General features: G+C 41.6%; 1 protein-coding gene across 1 annotated transcript in view; it reads left to right on the top strand.

Annotated features, from left to right (window-relative positions):
• Nucleotides 1–10,048, top strand: part of BARD1 (BRCA1 associated RING domain 1) — a gene marked incomplete at both ends in the record, with an annotated part of 42,624 nt that extends 32,576 nt beyond the window's left edge. Inside the window, 2 exons of the mRNA XM_084289403.1 lie at nucleotides 8,965–9,062; nucleotides 9,719–10,048. Coding sequence (XP_084145529.1) covers nucleotides 8,965–9,062; nucleotides 9,719–10,048 — 428 coding nt within the window. The remainder of the gene's footprint in view (nucleotides 1–8,964; nucleotides 9,063–9,718) is intronic.
• Between the last annotated feature and the right edge of the window lie 11,458 nt (nucleotides 10,049–21,506).

Raw genomic sequence — 21,506 nt, 5'->3', positions numbered from 1 at the left:
GTTCCATGATGTTTTAAAGGGTCTGCTGAATCTGTGTACTCTCGGGTGTTTTCTGCAATGCCTACAGTAGCTTCTCTTTGGAGCCTTAAGCGTTTGCAAAAGGAAAACAGTGTTGTTTTTTACTGTGACTTTTGCAAATAGCAGTAACTTCTTCCAACACGGAGAAATACTGTTTATGCTTAAGCAGATGGGTTTAATAGCCTCCAGATGCTCTGCTGATAGCAAAGGGGTGGGAATGCAGCAGGATACTCAAAGGCCTCGAGGCGATTTTGGGGTTGGGTAACTGCAAAAGGGTGTGTTCAGGTCATCTGGAACAGTATCCTGTTTGAGACTGAAAAACTTTCGTGTGGTGAATCACTTTGATGCAGGTTATTGGCTTCACTTGGTTCAGGAGGTCTGCATACCTTCACTGTATGCATTAGGGTTGTTTTCCTTTACTTCTGTTTATCTTCTTGCCAGTCAGTTGCTTGGAAAAGTAATGTTGCTGGTAAAGGTATGTAGCTTTCTTCAGCTCAGTAGTAGGGAGATTAAATTAATGAGACCTGAGTTTAAATCTTTGTGGAAGAACTTTATTTTTAGAAGTGTGATTAAAAAAAAAATAGATTAGCGTGGGGGTTATTTAGTGAACATTTTCATATTTTTTGTTTGCTGCTGAATTTTGTTTTGTGGCGTGAGAGTACTGATTAGTACAATCCCGACTGCTAATGCTCCCAGCTTAGTAAGCAACATACTACTTAAAAGCGAGTGATTCTCCTCCCTAGTGGGAAGTGTTAGTAATAACTCATGGGGTCTGATGCAGCTAAGTGCCTATAATTAACAGCACTACTCCATCTGTTCCCACCAGTCTGTTATTAGTCTTCTTCAGAGTCATTACAAGTTAAAGATTGTTATAACAAATAATGGGACTCCTGCTGATGGAACATTTGTCTAAGGAAAGGAGGTCTTTGCTTTTCTTCTTCATAACTTTCTCTCTTTATTTATCATGCCTTTTTGACTTCTGTTTGGATAACTCACAAGAGATGCAAATAAACTTCCAAAAGTGTATGTGTACTCGGGCTTACTTCTTTCATAGCCACTGCAAATAAATTGGAGGTGTTCTTTATATTTCGGTGTTCCAAACTGCACACTTAAAGTAAATTCTAAATTCGTGTTCAAAAACAACATTGAATTATTTGAAAAACAAAGCTCAGTGTAGCCCTTAATGAAATGCTGACTATCATAACAGTAAGGTTTTTTTTTCTTACCAGAAGGTAAGCTGTTTAACTGTTATTTCTAAAGTTATATTTTTAGCCTGCACATTATTGTTCCACTTTTTAAAAAATGTTGCATGCTTGAAAAAAAAGTATATTTCTTATGTTAACTCTTCCATTATAGCAAAAAGCAGTCTCCTTCATTTGCTTGAATCTGTCTTTATAATTGTATGATGCTTCTGCTTACACATCTATACACATATAAAACATCCTCCAGCAATGTAATATGGAATTTTCCACCAGAATTTGAGCAAAGCATAAGGCCTCCTAAGAATTAGAGAGGCAGGATTTAAATTACATATATCTTGAGTTTGAGGCTTCCCTTTTGTCTTCAGGTGGAAGCTTTAAGATGAAAGGATGCCATTGCTATGCAATTTTAGAAGAAAAATTTCTCCTTACCAGTTGCAGTTCAATATTTTCCATACATAATACACTGTCAGCAATATATCCGCTTTCAGAACAGCACAGAATTCAATTCAGACACTGTTGTCACTGTGCTCCTTGCCCTTGGCCATATTTTTCATTGGTTTCATTATTTTATTGCCCTCATTATTTCTGGGACTGTAATAGGGCACAAAGTAGCATATCATTATCCCTCTGCAAGTAGCCTGAGACAAAGATTCAAGTATTATTTTATTTCCTCTGTGCTTTTTGTAGATCATAGAACAAGGTAATTAAAACCAGCAGAAATCTTTAATAGCTTTTCAGCTGTTCTTTTTTTCTGAAGCTCTGATTGTTATCTGTTAAAGCAGGGAATGAAAAACTGTCTCGGTAATAACGCTCACTGAAATAAACTTGTGTCAGTCTTTGCTGCAAATTCTGGGAGAATTCAAAATATCTGCTGACGCCTTCATCTGTTTTACTTACCTGGAACAGCATCAATGATTCAGCTCTGATCACTTACAAGAATGCAAAAAATCCTGTGTTTCCTGTAAGGACTTGGAACAACTGGGAGTTGGCTGGAGGAGCCAGGGGACTGCATGACTGACATTTCAAGCAAAAGCATCTTCCTGAATTTCTTGGAGCATCCTTGTTTATGCTGTTAGACAAGGGAAGTGCAAAGCCTGTTTGAGCTCTTAGGCTCAGTTGTCTGCTTTCCACACATAAATATCTTTTAGATAAAGATGTTACCTGAGACAAAGCTCTTTCTCCTTAAAGCAGCCTAAAATTTTTGACCACTGGAGTTTCCTGCTTGTTCTGTAGTTGGACACGTTTCAGCTGCAGGTGTAGAAAGATGTAACATGCACGTGTGCGTTCTTGTGTTGGGTGTGCAGCAGCGAGGGATGTTTCATGTCAATAGGGTCTAAACTTCTCTGTTCCTACAGTGGATGGCACCTTCTGGAAGGTAAGGAAGCAGTTTTGTGTCAAAGTCTGCACAAATTTGGACTGTGCGGCTGCTGGCATTCCCAGAGGAGAAAATGGGGGTGCGAATGTCTGGAATGTGGTGTTAGCCTTTGTCTGCATGGCTGGGGGGTAGACTAGTTTGAAATAAGGTCTAGAGGAAAAAGAATCTGTTTCCAGTGCCCCCTCAGTTCTGTTCTGTGTCATCCAGAAGTTCAGTTCTTAATTAGCGAGTCCTTTCATTCTAGTTCACTTTTGAAGAAAACCTTACATTAAGGAGGCCCCTTGTGAGGAAAAGGATGGGGGAGTGTTAGCTTCTTGATTTAAAAGCATGTGACAAGATGCAGAGTGAGGATGAGCACTGGCAGTAAAACTTAACCTAACCTCTGCACCTCAGCTACCTCCAGTTAACTTTGTTCAGTCTAGAAAACAGCTGTGGGAGGTGGTGGTTTCTTAAAGAAGACGGGATATTTGTGGGGTTTTTGTTTTCCAAATGAAGAGATGATTTACATATTACGTGCTCCTGGCTTCTGGGAATCAGTGTTTAAGGACTTGCTAAGCATCTGCTCCATCATCTTTAATAAATATCATCTGGATTAACTTGTTAACTCCTGTTCTTAAGGAAGTTCATCTTAGTCTCTGCAGCATCTTGTGGCATTTCCATCTTTAGGAAAAAATGGACTGTTTCACAAAGTGAAATCTCTACCCTGCTTCTGAAAATCTGCAGTTCTAAAGTTGCTTTATAGGTTGATAGGAAGACTTTTTTAAAAAAAAAAAAAAAAAAAAAAAGGTCTCTGCCAAAGCATGGGAAAGAACATTCTTGAAGAAAGCAAATTGAAGCTACCTGTGCAAAATTCCTCTAAGACCTTGTCTCAGTCCAGTTTTCTTCCTTTCCTAGTAAAATAATCTCATCAAGCTTTACTCAATCTGCATATAAGTCTTAAAACCCAGTGCAGAGTGAGCTGAGGAAATTTCAGTTGCTGTCTCTACCAGATCTTGGATGTGTAGTATTTTATCTTTGTTGCTCTCATATCTTGCTAAATTGCTTTTAGGTGTTCTGAAAGATTTTTGTGGCTAACCCGTGCTCTTTGCTTTATTAATGCAAATCCAACAAAACTCCACTGAGGCTAATTGAGTTACTGAGAGCTACCCCTGGGCATCTGTGGGTGATTATAACATGTTCTTGGCATCCAGTTTGTCTCGTACTTCACCCTGTTTAAATTGTTCTTGCTGATGCGGTTAGTTTCATTATAAACCTATAAGACTTGCATGAACAAGGATTATAGGGCTCTGATCTTAAATTTTGCAAATAATGTTTTCTTTATTTCCAGTACTAGTAGCTACAGTCGTATTAAAGGTCAATTAATGATGTCGTTAGAGTGGGCTCCCTTTTAACCTGCTTGCTCCTTACACACTGCAAGGTGAGGAGGTTGGGGCAGATGTTCAGTGAAGTAATAAGGATCAGTATAAGTGGTGATGCTTTACTGTTCTTGCTAATGAGGGGGAAAAAAAAAAGCAGTATTCTTGCTAAATGTGGTGGCATCAAGCTAAAATGCAGTGGTATTAAACTAAAACCTTATTTTTTCAATATTTTCTAGAGACCTTTAATGCAGGCTCTTTTTGCTAGACTTTGGTGCAACTGATTTTATTTATATCTACAAATTGCAAGTGTGAAATTAGCTACTTAAGAGGCTCTTAACTTCAAATATTCCATATCTCTAGCAAAGAACCTTACGTGACCCTTCTGCATATGTGACCTTGCCTCCCGGCATCATCTTCTGTCAGGCAGGCAGCAAGCTTTATCAGTGAGTGCTTGCACACTTGCGACGGGCGTCACAAACCAGCTCTGATCCACGTGAAATGGAAGAAAGCCACTTGTCTCAGTAGCTGAGAACTGATCCAACTACTGTGATTAAACTAGAGGGCCATTAAAGCACAGTTGCAGTAATCACCCTCTTCTCTTTAGGGAAGAGAACGTGCTAAATGAATAAACTCTATCACTCTCAAACCTGGGAAGTTCAGAGCTCTTATTGGCAGTAGTATCAAGGAATAAACAGAATTGTTGAGATTCTGACTAAAAAAGTGATCTCATTCTGGCTTGTAACAAACCGGGTTCTTAGCCAGGTTTGCCTGGAAAGAATGCCCAGACTGTGAATTTGGGAAGGAAAATAATGCAACTCGGGTCTTTACCCCCTCCTAAAATTGTGAGTGTCATCTCAAAAGTAAGTTTTCTTCCCCCTGTGTTTTTTAGAAAGCTGCTTGTACTTCCAAGACTTAGAATCCTGTGCTGATTATTTTACATAAATAAATAAGATATCCATGTCAATTTTAGAAGGGAGGTGGCATATTGATGGTGTCCTAATTGCTTTTCTAATTAGGATAGTAGCAATTCTTTTTCAATTTATTCCTTTGACTTACCTTCCAGTGTCTTAGCATCAAATTCTCACTGGTGGCTCTCTAATATAGTGCTGAGACAAATGAATTTGTAACTTCAGGTGTTCTGGGAATCAATTTAACATGGCTACTGTTTGAAGTCAAAGGGTGTTGTGCCTATAACTTGAATAGGAGTACTCTGAGGTCAACAGAGCTTCTGGAAATGTCCCTGTAAAAGCAGTAGTGTTGTGCCTTTGAGTACAGTATGGCCTTTTATTTCCTTTTATGTGTCCTCTTAATCAGGATGACACTCACCCTGATGGAGAGACTATTAAAAGGGAACTGTCGTGTTATCCAGCCACTCATACACATTAGTAGCTTTAAAATTAATAAGATCTACTCAGGAAAAAGACCTGGGCTTCATTGAGTCAACTCAGCTTAGAAGTTGTCATAGAAGATAAAGTCCCTAGCTGTATTAAAAAACAAATAAATAAAAATTTAAACAACTGAAAGGCCTACAATGTGCTCTAATCTATTTGTATTCGTACTCTTAACTGTGAAATTGAGGTTTTCCAGCACAAGGTCTTGTGGTGGTCATACCACCCCTTAGAAGAAAGAGCTTGCATGTCTGCTGCTTCCAACAGTCACCGTACCACACCCAAAGGTAATGATGCTGTCTTTGAGAACCTCACTGAGATCCACTCGGAGTCACTGCACCTGTACATGGGAGTGCAAAAGTAGTAAGCTAGAAGCAAGTGACTTGACACTAAGTTCTGTGTGCAGAGGGGGAAAAATGAAACAAATGGAGAAGGGGCATATAAGAATATAGACAAATGTGCAATGAAACACGTTGTGAAGATAGAAACACAACTTTAGCACTGTCTTTTTGTCTCAAATATGAGACAGATGGATATTTCACCTTTTTGATGATTTTTTCTTTAACTATTATGGTATGTGAATCATTGAACGCTTGAATACAAAATCTAGTATGCAGGGGTTGCTGAAGAGAGACGACCAACTTAGAATCAAGCCAGTCTGAACAAAGTCTGCAGTTAAAGGACATAGTGGTCTCTACTACATTATTTTTACTTCCTACTTCTTGGTCTCTGCTACTTAATCATTTTTACTTCCTCCTTCTTTTTAGGAAACCTTCTCCCATGGACAGATATTCCTTAATTGTTCAACTGAGGGTTGTAAACACCTTCCTTTAACATCAGTTTCTAACCACATCAGTTTTCTGGATGTATTCCTAGACCATGATTCTGATGACACAACATGCAATTTGTTTTGTTTTCCTGTTCTTAATTCTCTCCTTCCACTGTTATCTTGTGTGGTTTTGTGTCTGTTCAAACAATATTCTTACTACAAATTAACAGTGCTGTTGACAATAAGAAGATTGTATTGTTGAGACCTGAAGCATCACGTCTCCTGAGCTCGAGGATTCCAAAGCCTCTTTGCTACCTGCACACAGGCAAAGAGTTAGATAACTTCTTGAAATGTCCCTGAGCACAATGCTTCACAAAAACCTATTTGTTCTTATTTGTCAAGTGTGGCAAGACCCATGAGTCAGAGCAAGTTCTGCTTCTACATCTTGCAGGAAAAAATATGTTCTGGAGACAAAAATGCACTGTTTTTCCATCAGTAGGGAACATATGGAGAGGTTGTTGTTCCACAAAGGAGTATAGGCCTAAAAATGTTGCCTCTTAACATACTAATGTTAAAAAAAAAAAAAAAAGAGGTAATACACCTGGGCGCTAGGAACGTATGTTCAGGGCTCTTTACTCTGCCTGGAATACATAACTTCTGTGCCACCAATCTGTTCAGACACAGATCTCTTCTTATTCTAGCCTGCTAAGAAAAGTTAATGAGGATACCGATGATGCAAATATTGGCTAGACGAGTGGTGTGTTTGCATATTTCTAGTTTTTCAAGGAAACAAATATTTGTGGTTCTTATGGATACAGTGAAGGACAACATATCTAGTTGAGTCTTGCTGTCTTGGCAGATTTTCGTTACAAGTAACAAGGAACTTTAGGGCCTACAAATTACTTGGAGAAACTGGCATGAAATGGATGGACATATGTATGCAAAACAGACTTGGTCTGTTTTCTGTGAAAATAGGCATTCCACTAATGTTACAGTCACTTCCATGTTTTTTTTATTTTTAATTTTAAGGAAAGTAGCAGTACGAGACAGCATCGTAGTCTTCTGTATTCGTTCAACCTTTTATTACTTCCATATCGAATTTGCTCCATTTACTGATGCTGGCACTGAATGCTCAATTTGTGATGTACTCATCATATAAAAACTTCAGCTCTGTAGTGAATATCCTTGAAATTGAGCTTTTGATGGTAGATTGAAATAACTGATGTTCTTAATGAGTGGACAGTTCTGCTATTAAGTCTAGCTGAGAGGACTTTTTACTTTACTGTGAGTGATGCCCATTAACATCTGCATTTTCTTGAAAGGAAATAACAGCTTTATAAGTTTGAGGCAAATTGGGAGAGGAAATCCTGTTGAGTAGTGCCGATCAAATAAAATATTGGTAGAGCCTTCAGATTTTTCTTGAGTTAGGAGTACTTCAAAGATAGTTTATCACTATGCATTGTTCTTGCCAATAATAAACATGTCATATATGTTACCTTTCCAGAAAACACATTACTAGCTTCCTCTTCTAATATGAGTTCATAGTAATGTTCCTTGAAGAAAGGAACAAAATAGGAAACAAAAGGAAAAAGCACAAATGATTAACTGTGCATTAACTGATACTTGTGCATGGAGGAAAATATATACGTATAGTCATAGTATCCAGCCAATTGTGGTTTTCTATATAGGTTTATCTTTCTTTTTTTATCTAAGTAAATTGAAGGACCTCTGGTAACTAAAGCATGAATTCCTATTACATTTGTGAGCTTGTGTAAACTGGTGGTAAATCACTGCTGGTTAGCTTTCAAGATCTCTAGGTTGAGATTAAATATTGGTACTTATTGCCATGGTATTCAAGTACCTTTTTCAGTGATGCTTCTCTTGGGCTTTCTTCCTTTCTAGGATCAACACCCCTGTTTTACTTATGTTTTTGTTCAGTTGGTTGTATTCTTTTATATATTGTGGTTCTTGTATTTGCACAGTAGAAGTAGGCTGCCTAAACAAGAAACACTGTGGGAGGAGTGAGGTACTACTAGAAAAGCTGCAACCTTAACAACACCGTAATCTTCGTGGAATGGTTTGCAAAGTTTCTTTCTCGGGTAATTTTTATTAATGAGTACATTGTGTGTGCAGGCGAAATGTTTCATCCTTGAATCGGTGACCACAGCAATTCCTCTTTCCAAAGTCGGGTCAGGTTGTACGTTCCACTAACATTAGCAGTACATTAGCATCAGCACATTCTGGATTGGAAAAAATAACTAGCCTTAAAACAAGGTAAAACTACATTGACTCTAAAAGACAATCTCATTAGGCAGCAGTGGTAACAAAAACAAATGCCACTGTTAAAACCCCAGCCTAAATCTCCAGTTTCTGCTGATCTTGAAGACTTTGAGATCCCATCTGATTTATTTGAGGCCATAGCTGCTCAGAAACAGCTTTGTACTTGCTTTGTAATTGCTCTTTATCAGGCAATTGCTTCCGTTTCATAACTGCGGAGTTGGTTCTACATGCTGGCTTTAAGCTTCCAAATGATTAGCAATTTGACATCTGACATTAAGTGGTTGACCTTTAGTAGTGGTTAAGAGGAACTGCTAATAATTCCTTGTGTTTACAGCACTGATTGTAGTGTGATACTGCTGCTCTCCATCCGACCTACATCTTTACAACCACTATTGTAAATTCTTTTCCAGTTTAAAATGAAATTGCTAACGTGTACAGGATGCGATGCTATATGGGTGCAGGGACTTCTAAGTCCCTGAAATGAAATGTCAAGCCTGTCTTAAAACATGGAACCTCTGTCTAAAAATAATGGTGAGAGTTGAAACTGATGCTTTCCTCATTGTGCTTTCTGTAGGGGTACGAGCCTGCCTGCGAAGTGCAGTCCGAGAACAAGAAGAGAAGTATGAAATCCAAGGTGGCCCACAAAGAGGCCGGCTCAACAGAGAACAGCTGGTGGGTTTTATTGCTTGAGACAGATTGTCTGAATGACCTCTGGTTCACACATTTTTGCCCTTTGCCACATGGGCAGATGCAGTAGATGTAAAATTTTAATGTGGCCTTGTACAGAAATTTGATGATGTGCAAGGTGATTGAAAGGACTGTGAGCATCCATAAAGCAGTCATTTTTCTCGATTAGTGGGTATGTTGCCATAACCTTGTCAGAGGGAACCTGTATGGAAGACGCTGCATGGGACAGGAAGTAATGCTGCTTTGGACCTCTCTGCTCAGCTTTAGAACATAGCTGAAATGATCAGAAAGTTGAAAGGAAAAAAAATATTTGAATTGAATCTTGTTTCTATATGGGAACACTTTATATTTAATTTCTGGATTACCCTGGAGACGTTCATTAAGTGTTCGTAATAGTAGCTGTGAATAGCTCTAGCTCATAGTTGAAGACCCTACTGTGCTGGAAAATAATGAAATAATGCCCATGTAAGCAAACTTTTCTCAATTGTATACTTATACTGAGTACTTTATGTGTTAAGTTATGGTTCTAGATTTTTGTGTTGATTATTTTCAATTGTACTTCTCGTTCACTTTTGCTTTGTTCCTGTGTGCTCAGTTGGGTGGTCCTGTGTTTATACTTTCTCTTTTTTTCCTTCCCTTAGCTGCCGAAGTTGTTTGATGGATGCTACTTCTATTTTCTGGGATCTTTCAGTAGCCACCAGAAGAGTGATCTTGTGGAGTTGGTCAAAGCAGCAGGAGGCCAAATTCTGGTTAGGCAGCCAAAACCAGACAGTGATGTGACGCAGATGATCAACACGGTGGCATACCATGCAGAATCGACTTCTGACCAGCGATTTTGTACTCAGTATGTCATCTATGATGTGTCTTCTAAATTCAAGCCGGAGAAAATTCGTCAGGGCAAAGTCTGGATGGCCCCCTCCAGCTGGATTATAGACTGTGTAATGTCATTTCAGCTGCTGCCTGTAAAGTGAACATCCCTGTCTCATGAGCAAGATTAAAAAAGAAAAAAAAAAAAAAAAAGGTTAAAAAAAAAAAAAAGTGTTGACTCCTGAGCATTTGGGAAACTGATAAATACTGGTCTGAAGCTATGATTTATGTTTTGCACTTGGAATACAGGAGAGCTTTGACCATGTAAATGAGTTGCTAAGTTCACTGTCATGTGCTGGAACAAATGACCTTACGATGGAGGAGGGAGGTAAAGATGCTGCCTTGAAAAATGTGCCTTGGATTATTTAGTAAGCTTTATTTTTGCATTTAACTTCAGTGTAATAATCAATGACATTTTGTAACTAAGATTTTTCAAAATGAAACCTTTTGCATTCTTGACGTAAATCAGGCCTTCATAGGTGAGAGAACATAACCCCATTTCTTTTGTGTTTAATATCCTTTGACAAGGATCTACTACTGTATGTGTCAGGATTTCCCAGCCAGGCCAGAATGTGTATTGAAAAAGTTTTTTTTTTTTTTTCATTTGAACCTAGTCATTTGCCTGTATAGACACCTCTTCTCTCAAATGACACATGATGTTCCCCATAACTTGTTACAGCTGAATGTTGTAGGAAATTCTTGTCATAGGATAAGCCTTCTGGAAATTAAAGTAGAACTAATGGCCTGAATTCATATGAACAGAAACATTTTTGAAAATGCATCTTTAAATATTTTAATCTAAAATTCTTTATTTGTAGCAAGAGTGATGCTTTATTTGCTTCCATCCATCTTCATGCCTGTAAATGTGTAATTTGAACTCAACGCTATTTTCTGGAGGATTTTAAGAGTCAGAATGCTTCGTAAATTATAATCAAAAATACTCCTGTAAGTATAGATTGCTATCATGGTTACATGAAAAAAATAACGATCACAAAACTATTATGCCTTGCTTTGTGCAATTGTACTTAAACTTGGCTGCAGTGGAGCAGTACTTGATTCTTGCATATTTGTTACAGTTTTTAATTCTTTCCTCAAATTGATCATAAGTTATTGTCAATCTCACTGCCTCTCTCTGTGCTCTTATGTCACGTAATGCCTTACATCTCGTGTGTTCCCTTAGTTTGTGAATTCATAACTTAAAGATTTTGTCTTGCCATGATATACAATGGAAATGATGGTTGTGGGATAAAATGAGGTTTGGGTTTTTATTGCTTGTAATAAAACTTACGGTGTCAGTCACTTCGGAGTGTCTTCTTGCATGAGCTTAGCTGCAGAATAAGTACGTGGCATGTCTGTATCTCAACAGGTAAATGGGAATGGAAGTACTTCTCTGTGCACCTGATAAGCTGTGAAGATGGCACATCCCATCTGCACGAGTAGCTCTGTAGCGTAAGAGTTCGGTGTAACCATCGCGCTTGCAGATCCCATGCTCGTTTTAAATGTCCTCTGTAGAACTGTTGGCAATAGACACTTCACAGATAATAGGTGTACTCCTCGCCAGCAGCTACTAGAACCCAGGAGCTGGAGTGTCTTGATCTATCACTTCAGCTAGACTGAATCATTGCTCTTCACTAAATGCAGTTCTCGAGTACTTGCGGGTCTGGGTGAGCAAGCAGAAATGTAAGGCTCGTTAATAAAGGGAGTAGCACGTGGGATGAATGTGTTTGCGGTTTTTGTGCACATAAACACTGGAAGCAAATAAGGCACTGAGTCAATACCGTGTGGACTTGGTCATTTATTTTAACAATTGTAGCACATTTTAACTTGATGTTTCATAGCACATCAATATACCTAATGGGGTATTCTTTGCAAAAGTAGCAGCGAGTCTCTGCAAAATTTGTAAGCGTGGAGCTTTTTTGCTCTGTGCCAGGAAGGAGTTTTGGCCCGTCAGGCAACCCTTTCCATGATCCTACCTAAAGGCAGAGCAGATTTACAAATTTTGAGAAAAAGCTGAGAAGAAGCTGTTAGAAAACTGCCATTAAAAAATAAATAAATCACTTGTTGCAATTTTGCTCCCATTTAATTTGACTCCTCTGAATCAAGTCACATTCCCAAGCACGGTTACTATCAAATCATGTTAAGAATCCCTCCTTTTCTTGCTGAGGAGCAAGTCTTACCCCTCTAACTGAAGTATGCTTGATATTAGCTCTTGCTTCTCTCCTTCAGGGATTTGGAGATGGAGCCTGGACAACTTCGGTATGCTGAAAGAACCCGACAGAACTGGAATGAGTAGACTTCGATGCCAGAACTGAAGCAGTTGTCAAATGCTACTGAAGCAAGGGGTAAGTATTTAAAAAAAATGAACAGAAAAACAGAAAAGTTCAGTGATGCACACCCTGATTAATTCAGTGCTGCTAATCATAAACAGAGGTATAGCACTTGATTAAAGCAGGTCTAAAAAAAAAAATAAAAGGTCCTGTAAGGATAAATCAAGTTCCTCAAACCAACGGATGGATTTCGGCTGATAAAAACAAGGTTATAAAATCATGAGTCATGTGGCAAAGGGTGGGGAGGGATCATTTTTCTCTGTCTTCAAGTGGTGCGTTGAAGGAGGCTAGTAGGAGGCAGGCTCGAAATAGAAGAGGTATTTCATGCCCCTCGAGTTGCCATGGGGCACTGATAGCTGGTTTGGGTGCTAAGGGGTTACAGCGTGGTATGAAGTAGGGTTCATCAGCAAAAATATGTTAAATGCTGCTAAGAAAATTGGTTATAACATGGGTTTGTGCCAGCTTTCTCCTAAAATCCATATACTTGATGTGTGTTGATGACTGGGTCATTTTTAGAGGCAAAAAATAGTCTTGTATCCTGGATTATAGACGTTTTAATTAATCTTTTGTTTCTACCTCAAAAATGCTGTGAATCTCGGAAAAGCTAATAATTTTTTCAGGCAGCTTCCCCTGAAATTCCTCTCCGTATTTCGTTATGAATTAGCTCACCTGAGACACCCGGTATCACCTGCAGGAGCAATGTCATTGGTTTAACATTGCTCATAGTTAACGGGAGATGTTTTAAATCAATTTTGTTTGTGTGGTCTAAGGGAGAATATGAGTCCTGGTGAGTATTTTTTTTTAATTATTAGCAGTATTTTTATTTTTTTATGGATAGTTGTGTTTATTGAAGTGAAACACATCTGAGAGTATGGAGGTGCTTCCTTGCATCAGTGTCCTGGGTAGATCCCAGGGAATATAATCATAAAATAGGTTCTCTCTCATGTGTCTCTGCTTCTATTTGGTTGCTTGTTTTCTTATCCCTAAAATATCTCCCACCAGTTCCTGTCTGAATTAATTGAGATAAATTTTTGAGGGAGAGTGATTAATTTCCTTAAGAATTAAATGTACTCTGGGCAAGCCTGGAGGATTGGGATGCCTGGGGAAATAATTCTCTTTGGACTTCATTCCTGCTGCTGTAAACCCAAATCTGTCCTACGCTGAGGATTGGTTTGATGTTGTCTGAGAAGTGGCTTCTGAGGAAGAAGTGAGTGGCTCGTGAGAAGGTCCTGGAGTCAAGTGGGAGAGCCAGGAGCTAGGTTATTTCTGCAAGTGTTTGGGGGAAATAACAGGCAAACAAACCAGTGATAGCAAGCAAGCTTTGGGTCTCAGAATGGGCACATGTGGGAGATGCTCATGGGGTGAATTTTGATGTCAGATTAACCAATATTAATTAATTTGGCACCCATCTCCTTTTACTGACTTTCTCCCAGACTTTGCAAGAAAAATTTAAAGTAGGCTTGAATGTTATTTTAAAATCTGTAGGGAAAGGTCTTTGGACAGCCAGTAGTGGTTAGGAAGCAGGCAGTAGTGTCTCTTACGGAACAAATGAAGATTCAGCTGTTTTTAAAAGCAGTACAGCATGTTCTGCCTTTCCAGACCACTTTGACTTAAATTAACGCTAGTTTAACTACCATTAAATTACCCTTAAAAGCCAAGGAACGCTTTGTATGTAATCAGGTGGGGGAAGATGAGGAAGTTTCTCACCTTCCTTCTGTTTATTATTATATATAATATATGTATATATATATATTGAAGATGCATTTGCTGTGGGTGCATCTTTTTTGAAGAAGCTGCCACAGTGAGTGCTGCTCGCTGGGGGCCCGGTGCTGCTCTGAGCATCCCGGCCGTAGTTTGAGTCCGGCTGGATCTCACGGTCTTTAGAAAAATTTAACAATTTTCCTGCAGCATAAAAGACCTGGAAGAACATTAAAAAAAAAAAATCTAATTGGGAGCCTTTTAATTGAATTAAATATTAATATGGCTAATGCGATCGATGCCGTATTGATTGTGTTAGCCACAATAATGTTTAATTCAATAAGTCTGCGGTGCTGGACCTCTTCCTTCCCTGTATTTATTCGGTATTGTGCAGCAGCACAATGCCCTTATGCTCTGCCCCACCTCGTGCTGGGGGAGCAGAGACAATATTGCTGTCAATGTAAGCATTGCCCGTCACCCCCACACGCTTTGCTTCTGCAGCCCGGCTCCGATGTGATGCTCCCATCCCTCCCTTAGCAGCTGAGTCCCAGCAGCTGTGGCAGAACGGGAAGATTTCCTCCCCGCAAGCTCCCTACCATGCTTCTGAAGAGGTGCCAGGTTCTGGCTTTAAACTCAGCCAGCCTTGAAGAATTTTATTTGTGGTTGTAAGCAGAAGGTTTTTATTAAATTAAACTTCATGGTTTTGTTTAACTGAAAAATCAGAGGCAGATGTTCTCCCCATTTCAATCCACTTACAGTACAAGCTTTCTGGCTTGTTTTATTTATTTATTTACTTATTTATTTAATTATTTATTGCTGTGTTACTCTCATTTCATACCACCTACGTTTGTTGAATCCAAGGAAAATCCAGGTGTCTTTTTTTTTTCTTTTCTTTTTTTTTTTTTCCATGCGTTTCCTCCTCAGCTAAGCAGCAGGGCTGGCAGGTACCAGCGTGAGTCCACGCCGATGGTTTCTGGCTGCCTTTTGGGGTAAATGGGGCTGGGCTGCGGGCTCCTCCGCTCTTGGAAGGTGGTTGTGAGCTGTGGCTGCTGAGGAGGCTAAATCATCATTTTCTTCTGTGCCCTGCAGGTGATAAATCTTTGTACATGTTAAAATATTTGATCACGGTGGCGAAACACGTCTGAGTGCAGCAGGGAAAGTGGCTATAACCAGCCCTTGGGATGTGCTGCGTATTCCCACACCTAATTAGAGCACATTAAGGTAACTATTGAAGCTGTCTTTACGTATTAAATGATAATATCCACTTCTCCTGCTTTCCTTCTTTCCCCTTCACATCCCTGAAAGAGAAGTGCTTGAGTGAAGAAAACCTCAAATAAAGACATTTGGGGCCGTTTTGTGTAGGGAGAGCCCGGGGTCACCCCACCTGGTTCAGCTCCTGCCTCACACCGTGCCATGAACATGGGGTGAAGCTCCCAGTGCTCAGCTCCTCAGCAGCGCTCAGCCTCCAGCCCTTCCCCTCTCCAGGCCCTTTTTGCAGGGTTTCTGTGCCCAGAGCAAATCTGGGAGCTGGCTTTAATCGTTCTGCACTTGCAACCATCTCTGTCCCTGCCGTGCCCACGCTGGATTTTTACAGATATTCCCTGCGTTACAACATTTGCACACCACGGTTCCCCGATGTTTCCTTCTAATGGATTTTGCATTAGTAGCTAGTATCGGGAAATCTAGTACCAAAAGGTTAATGTACATCCATTAGTCCTTTCCCCCCCTCCCCTCCCCTTTTTCACGTGCTAGTAGAAGACAACCAATTTCAGTAAATACATTAGGCCTGGAAAAAGTCTGGAAGCACTTGAAGCTCTCTATGTGCAAAGCTGTGGGGGTGTTAACATTGTCCTGCCTCAGCACTGCAGGATTTGCAGATGCTGAGTGATGCTTGTCAAGCGCTTTCCAGCCTCCACGAGCTCTCTTTTCCTCACGAAAAGAGCTGGGGGTTTTGAGACCAGCTTTTTTGTTGCTGAGTGGATTACTTTGACTTGTTGATGTCCTGCATGATGCTGGGCTTTCACCCGTGTGCTCTCAGCTCTGGGCAAACTAAAGAGGAGCAATAGCAGGGCACCAGGTGGACAACCAAGCTCACTTCTCCTGGAGCAGGACTCTCCCTGGACCTGCAGCAGATGGTTTTCTCCCTCCACCCCAAAAAGCCCATGTAACAATTTATTTCTTGCTAATTGGAGCAAAGCTGAACCCCAAGTATATCTCATTGCCTTCCCTGACTTGCACTTCAGATTTTTCTGAAGCTTTTCCCATCTGTTACTCTAATGACCTCAAGTCGCAAGTGGGAGGAGGACTGGTGATTTGTTTTGCTTCCCGATGTGTTGATGATTTGCAGAACGGGCTTTGTTCTTTAACTGAAAACTTGTATTTTAGCAAGGCAGCCCTTTGAAAGTTAAGAGTTTGGGTCATGATACTGGCACGCTGGTTGTCTTCACGCTTGGCACTCACTTGGCCTTGCCTTTGCAGCCTCCTCCCGAGACCCTAGCGGAGAGCCCCAGCACCACCCTCCTCCTGCACCTTCTCCCCGTTATTTCCAGGCACCGTGCCGTTATTCAGGCTATATGGCATGAGTGCATGCACTGACATCTGTGCTCCCTGGAGAAAAAAAGACGCAACACTCCCGTGCCCCTGCTTCTCCAACTCTTCTCCAGCTCCCTGGTAAGCTCTCCTCTTCTGGATACTCACTGACTCAAAGATGTTTAGGTGAAATTTGGGGTGCACAAGCAACTCTGGGTATGCAAGTTGAAAATGATGCAGAATCAAGGCCAAAAGGGAAAAAAAAATAATCCTGTGTGCTTTAACTTAATGAGAAACCATTCACATCTTTCCATTTCTGATCTGTATCTTTCCATTTCTATTCTAATGGTAATTACTGTAGCAGTTTATTAACAGAGAAATCATTTGATGGCTTTCACATATTCCCATACTTCAACTATCTAACAACCTATTGATTCGATAGCTTGGCAGCATTCCTGATTGAGGAGCTGGAGTTTGATTTTTTTTTTTCTTTTTTTTTGAAGCACTTTGATCATTTCGCATGCAAAGGATAATTATTTTTGTGGTTGAAACAAGGGATGGATTGCAGATCGATGGAGTCCGCTGTATGTTCTCATGTGTTATCCCTGCCGCACCCCGTCAGAGCATTTCCTTACAGAAGGAGCTTGAAGAATTGTTTGTGGCTTGGAGTTCTGATCCCTGGATTACTACAGCCAGAGATGGAAAGGTATGGCACACACCTGCAGGGAGGTAATCTGCCGAAAGACCACGACATTAGCTGATGATCATACTGTCATTAAAGCTGTTAAAATCGCTGTTATTATTATATTGGGAAAAAGAGAAACGTTTGACCTCTAGGAGGAGAAGCTGTGCCCCCGCGGGGCTTTTTGTGCCCGTGACCCTAAAACAGGGCTCCTAACTGCTTTGTTAATCACTCACACGCCGTGCTGAGATGGCCCAGCTTGATCCTGCAATGCCTAGGTGACCCCAGGACCTATTGGGAATAAGACAGCGGGAGGACTTGAATTACAGGTTAGGCATTTTCCCGAATCATATATCACAGACTGAAAGCTTTATGACTTCGGAGCTTACTGTATTAATTTTATGCATGAGCGCTTTATTTTTGCCATACGCGATATATCACCGGCTTACTAGAGCAAAATATCATTAGACCTGGAAAGGGATTTGGTCACTTACACTTTGTCACCGAGGATCATTGCGCGTAGATTATGTAGGGCCGAACGGTGCCATTTCTCATGTGTTTATTAAGCAATTATAAATATCGAGCAGCGCGCCTTCAGGGGACACTTGGGATCTGTTATTGTAGCCACATTTCATGTAGAAAGATGGCACACACGCCGTGATTTGTGCCTCAGGAGGCACCGTCGGAGGGTTTGTCTCAGGAGAAGACATCCCTTTGTGGTGGGAGCAGAAGGGCCCAAGCTGCCATCGTTGTTTCTCCTCTCCCATCTTTTTCCATTTATTTTTTTTTCTTACAGAAAAAAATAAATAAGAATAAAGAAAAGTTATGATGCATCCTGCATGAGAGTCACTGAAGGCTGGGCCTCTTCCGGAGACCAATTCCTCTTTAGGTATTTACTTAAAATTGTATTTAAAATGTTTCCTGCTGGGTATGTAAAGCACAGCCTGAAAGCGTGGCTCTTCTCCATCTCTGTATTTCTACTTATAACCAAACAACACAAGCCCACCTTTGATTAAGTGATCCACAGAAGAAAAAAAAAATGCAATCTGCCTCTCAAATGTTAATTAATACTTCCGTGATTCATTAATGAAAAGGACCGAGACAAGAAGTAGGCAAGCAGGAAAGAGCCTGCATAAATTCATGAGCAGCCTTGATGGAAGTCTGCACTGAGCCTGAGCAGCGTTTGCAGGAAAATGGGGTAAGAAAGGTCTGCAGCAGGCCCCTGGAGGAGGAGGAGGCATTGCCCTGTGTTACATGATGGCGTGCTTTTATTAGTTTGATGATGTGCGGCGAGACTATTTCTCTTGGAAATGGGTCTTTGGTTAACATTTCATTTTCCTTCCCAAAGTCAGCTCTCGCTGGCAGCGATATGAAGCACAGCTCCCTGCAATTGGCTGGCCCCAAACTTTATTAATACCACTTGTTGCTGCCGTAAACGATCTGTTTCAGGACAAGTAATAAAGCTCTTCTTTTGCAGGTAAGCACGCCCTTGCCTGTTATTGCATGGAGTTTCCACAGCAGGGGGAGAATGAAAAATCTCTTAATAAAAAATAAGAAGAATAAAGCTCATAATACGTTGTACCCACTGTTATATCACTTTTATACCGGCTGCTTCTCTTTAGGAACTGGAGGCCAGGCACTAATTTAGCTAAATTGGACCTTTTCTGATGTGATCTATCCTACTGATATCATGTTTCCAGTCATTTTCACATGGATCCAAATGACAGCGCCTGGAAAGCCACCAGCCTCACTTCTGCAGACCCACAGAGGGCACAAGTTTCCAGGGTGGTGCAGGTCCCATCCATTAGCATTAACATACATTCATCTTCGAGTGGATATGAGAAAATTGGATTGTGGGGCCTGCTACTCTTACCCAGGGGAATAATTTGAAGTGTGATGAGTGGAGCTTCTGATACCAGGGCTGGGGAAGGGCAGGAGATGCCTGGTGTCCCCTGTGCTGGCTGCAGCCCTGTAGCATCAAGCCAGGTTTTCTTCTGCAGGAGCAGACTCTGGCCCAAATCTGTGCTTGTTTGCAGGGAATGTGACTCAGCTGTTTTCATGCTTCTTTCTTGCCGTGTTTTCTAACCTCCTCAATGTCTCTCTCTCTTGAATTGTGACAGAAAGGCTGTGACACCTCGAGGTTTCCCTAGGACAAGGCTTGAGAATGGTCACCCGCTGGCTGCCCCAGCGCAGGGAGGTGACACAACGCTTGCTACGTATCGCAGTGATTTACAAGAGGTGGGACTGCAAATGATGCCTCGGTCCCCAGACTCCAGCTGGGTGGAGACCAACCTTGGATCTTGGTTCTTGGATCTTTGCACCCAAGAGGAGCAGGCAGGAAAACCCCATCGTCTCGTGGCCCTTGTGATATCTCCACCTGGTAGGAATTACAACATCCCCAGTTTCCCTGCGCTGTCCCCTTGCTGGGGAGGAAATCCTTCACCCTCGGGGAAATTTTAACAGAGCAGGGCTCACGAAGGGTGGCCCCCAAGTGCCTTCTGCTCCTTGCCCTGGGCCGCCTTCTATTAGATATTTCTCATGCTGCTGACAAAACAGTGGGATTTAGGAGGTTTTGAGTAAAACCACGAAGGCTAACACATCCTACGGGACTTCACGCCATGGTAACAAACAGGCTTTATTTTCCAGGCGGGTCTCCATATGTTTTCTTTTAATGCTGGCGGGGCAGGGAGGGGTAACGCCGCTGTTTGTTTAGAGATGCAATTAACCCAAGCGCAGAGGGCTGCGGCAAGCCAAGAGAATAACCTTGAATCCAGAGAAAGTTAGGGGAAATTTAAAGCCATCTGCAGCTCCAATGGGTCCCTGCGCACCCCTTGTGCTCACAGTTTCTATTCATGCCGATAAAGTGCCAGAAGATATGCAATACAATGGAAAATTGCTTCTTTGGGTATCATAGCATCTTGACTTAGAAGTGCTTTAACCTTGGCCTCATGCTTCCTGCGGGGCCTGTTGTCTTTGCTGCAGAAGTGCCGACACCAGCCGGGAGCGTGCAGAATTTTTCAGTCGAGTAAAATTAAAGCCCAAAACCTTTTACCATCCTCTCGATTCCAGGCATGTTCTACCTGCATTAAATTGAGCTTAATGGACTGCAAAAAGAGCGTTTCAGCACGTATGGGAGTGGGTTATTTGCGAGAGGACAGGTTCCTCACATCCCCTTTCCCCCCAGCCCTGCCGTCTCCCAGGACCATGTGCGTCCATCCACGTGGGGGACGAAGACATCGCTACCACAGCACAGCTCCAGAGCAAATCCACAGAAGAAGTCTTCCAAAAAGCCTTTGAGGTGGGTACCAGGGTGCTCCGTTTCTGCAGATGGCTCCAAGGCATGGGCTGCAGCCTCCAGCCTGGCTTCAGCATCATCGGCATGCAGCAAAACCCAACAACAACCTACTCCATGCTGCTCCGCCACGCATTCAGGTCTCAGCCTGCAGCCACGGTGGCCAAAGGGTGTCCAAGGCAGAGCCAGCCTCTGCGTGGCCTGCAGGGTGGGTCAAGGTCATGGTCTGCCTAGAAAATCCTGTGTATTTAACCCTGCTTTGGGTTAACCCAAACCCATACACACCCCCACCCTGTCCCCAAATCGCTTCTGGAAATGTAGGAGGTACATCTGCAACTATAAATATATATATGGTGTCTTAAATATAAGCGTGCGGACACTTCCTTTCAGTATGTTATTGCTCTGTTCCCAGTGTTTTAAAAGCTAACCTTCCCCACTACAAAGGTAGGTCCATTTTCAATAAATTTGTCATTTTCTATATTGAATTGCTGTTGCAAAAACATATAATTTTGCCGTATAAAAAGCATTCATTCACTATACATTCACAGGGGCCTTCTTTTCCCTTCAACAGCCACCAAAGAGAAACACATTATTGCTCATGCTGTGCTGGAGGCTGTGGGTTTGCTCTTTGGCTTCATGTTTTGCAGCTCCGTGCTGATGCTGCCTGGCTCCAGGCTCCCTGCAGCGGGGACAAGGACAGTTGTGTCCGGTGGGACTCGACTCACGACGTGCCACGTAACGTATTAACGAGGACGGAGGAAAGCAATGCTCTCTGGATGGGCTTTGCCACTGTCTGGGGGACAATTTGGGGTAAAAAGTGGCACCAAAGTGTGACTTCGGGGTAAATATCCCCAGGAGGAAGGGTTGCCTTTCTAGAGCCGTGCATGTTTCTCTTCTTCTCCCCATCTCCCACCATGCCTGGGCCAGCTGTGCAGTTTCGCTGTAGCCAGGGTTTTGCCCAGGGGAAATATTTGTGTGCTTCCCTCCACAGTCACTTCTCCATCTGCAGAAGTCTCTGTTCCTCACATTGAAAG

This window comes from Netta rufina (assembly GCF_964035555.1).
Source record: "Netta rufina genome assembly, chromosome: 6".
Classification (NCBI taxonomy): Eukaryota; Metazoa; Chordata; class Aves; order Anseriformes; family Anatidae; genus Netta; species Netta rufina.
This window is presented reverse-complemented; position numbering and strand designations above follow the sequence as displayed.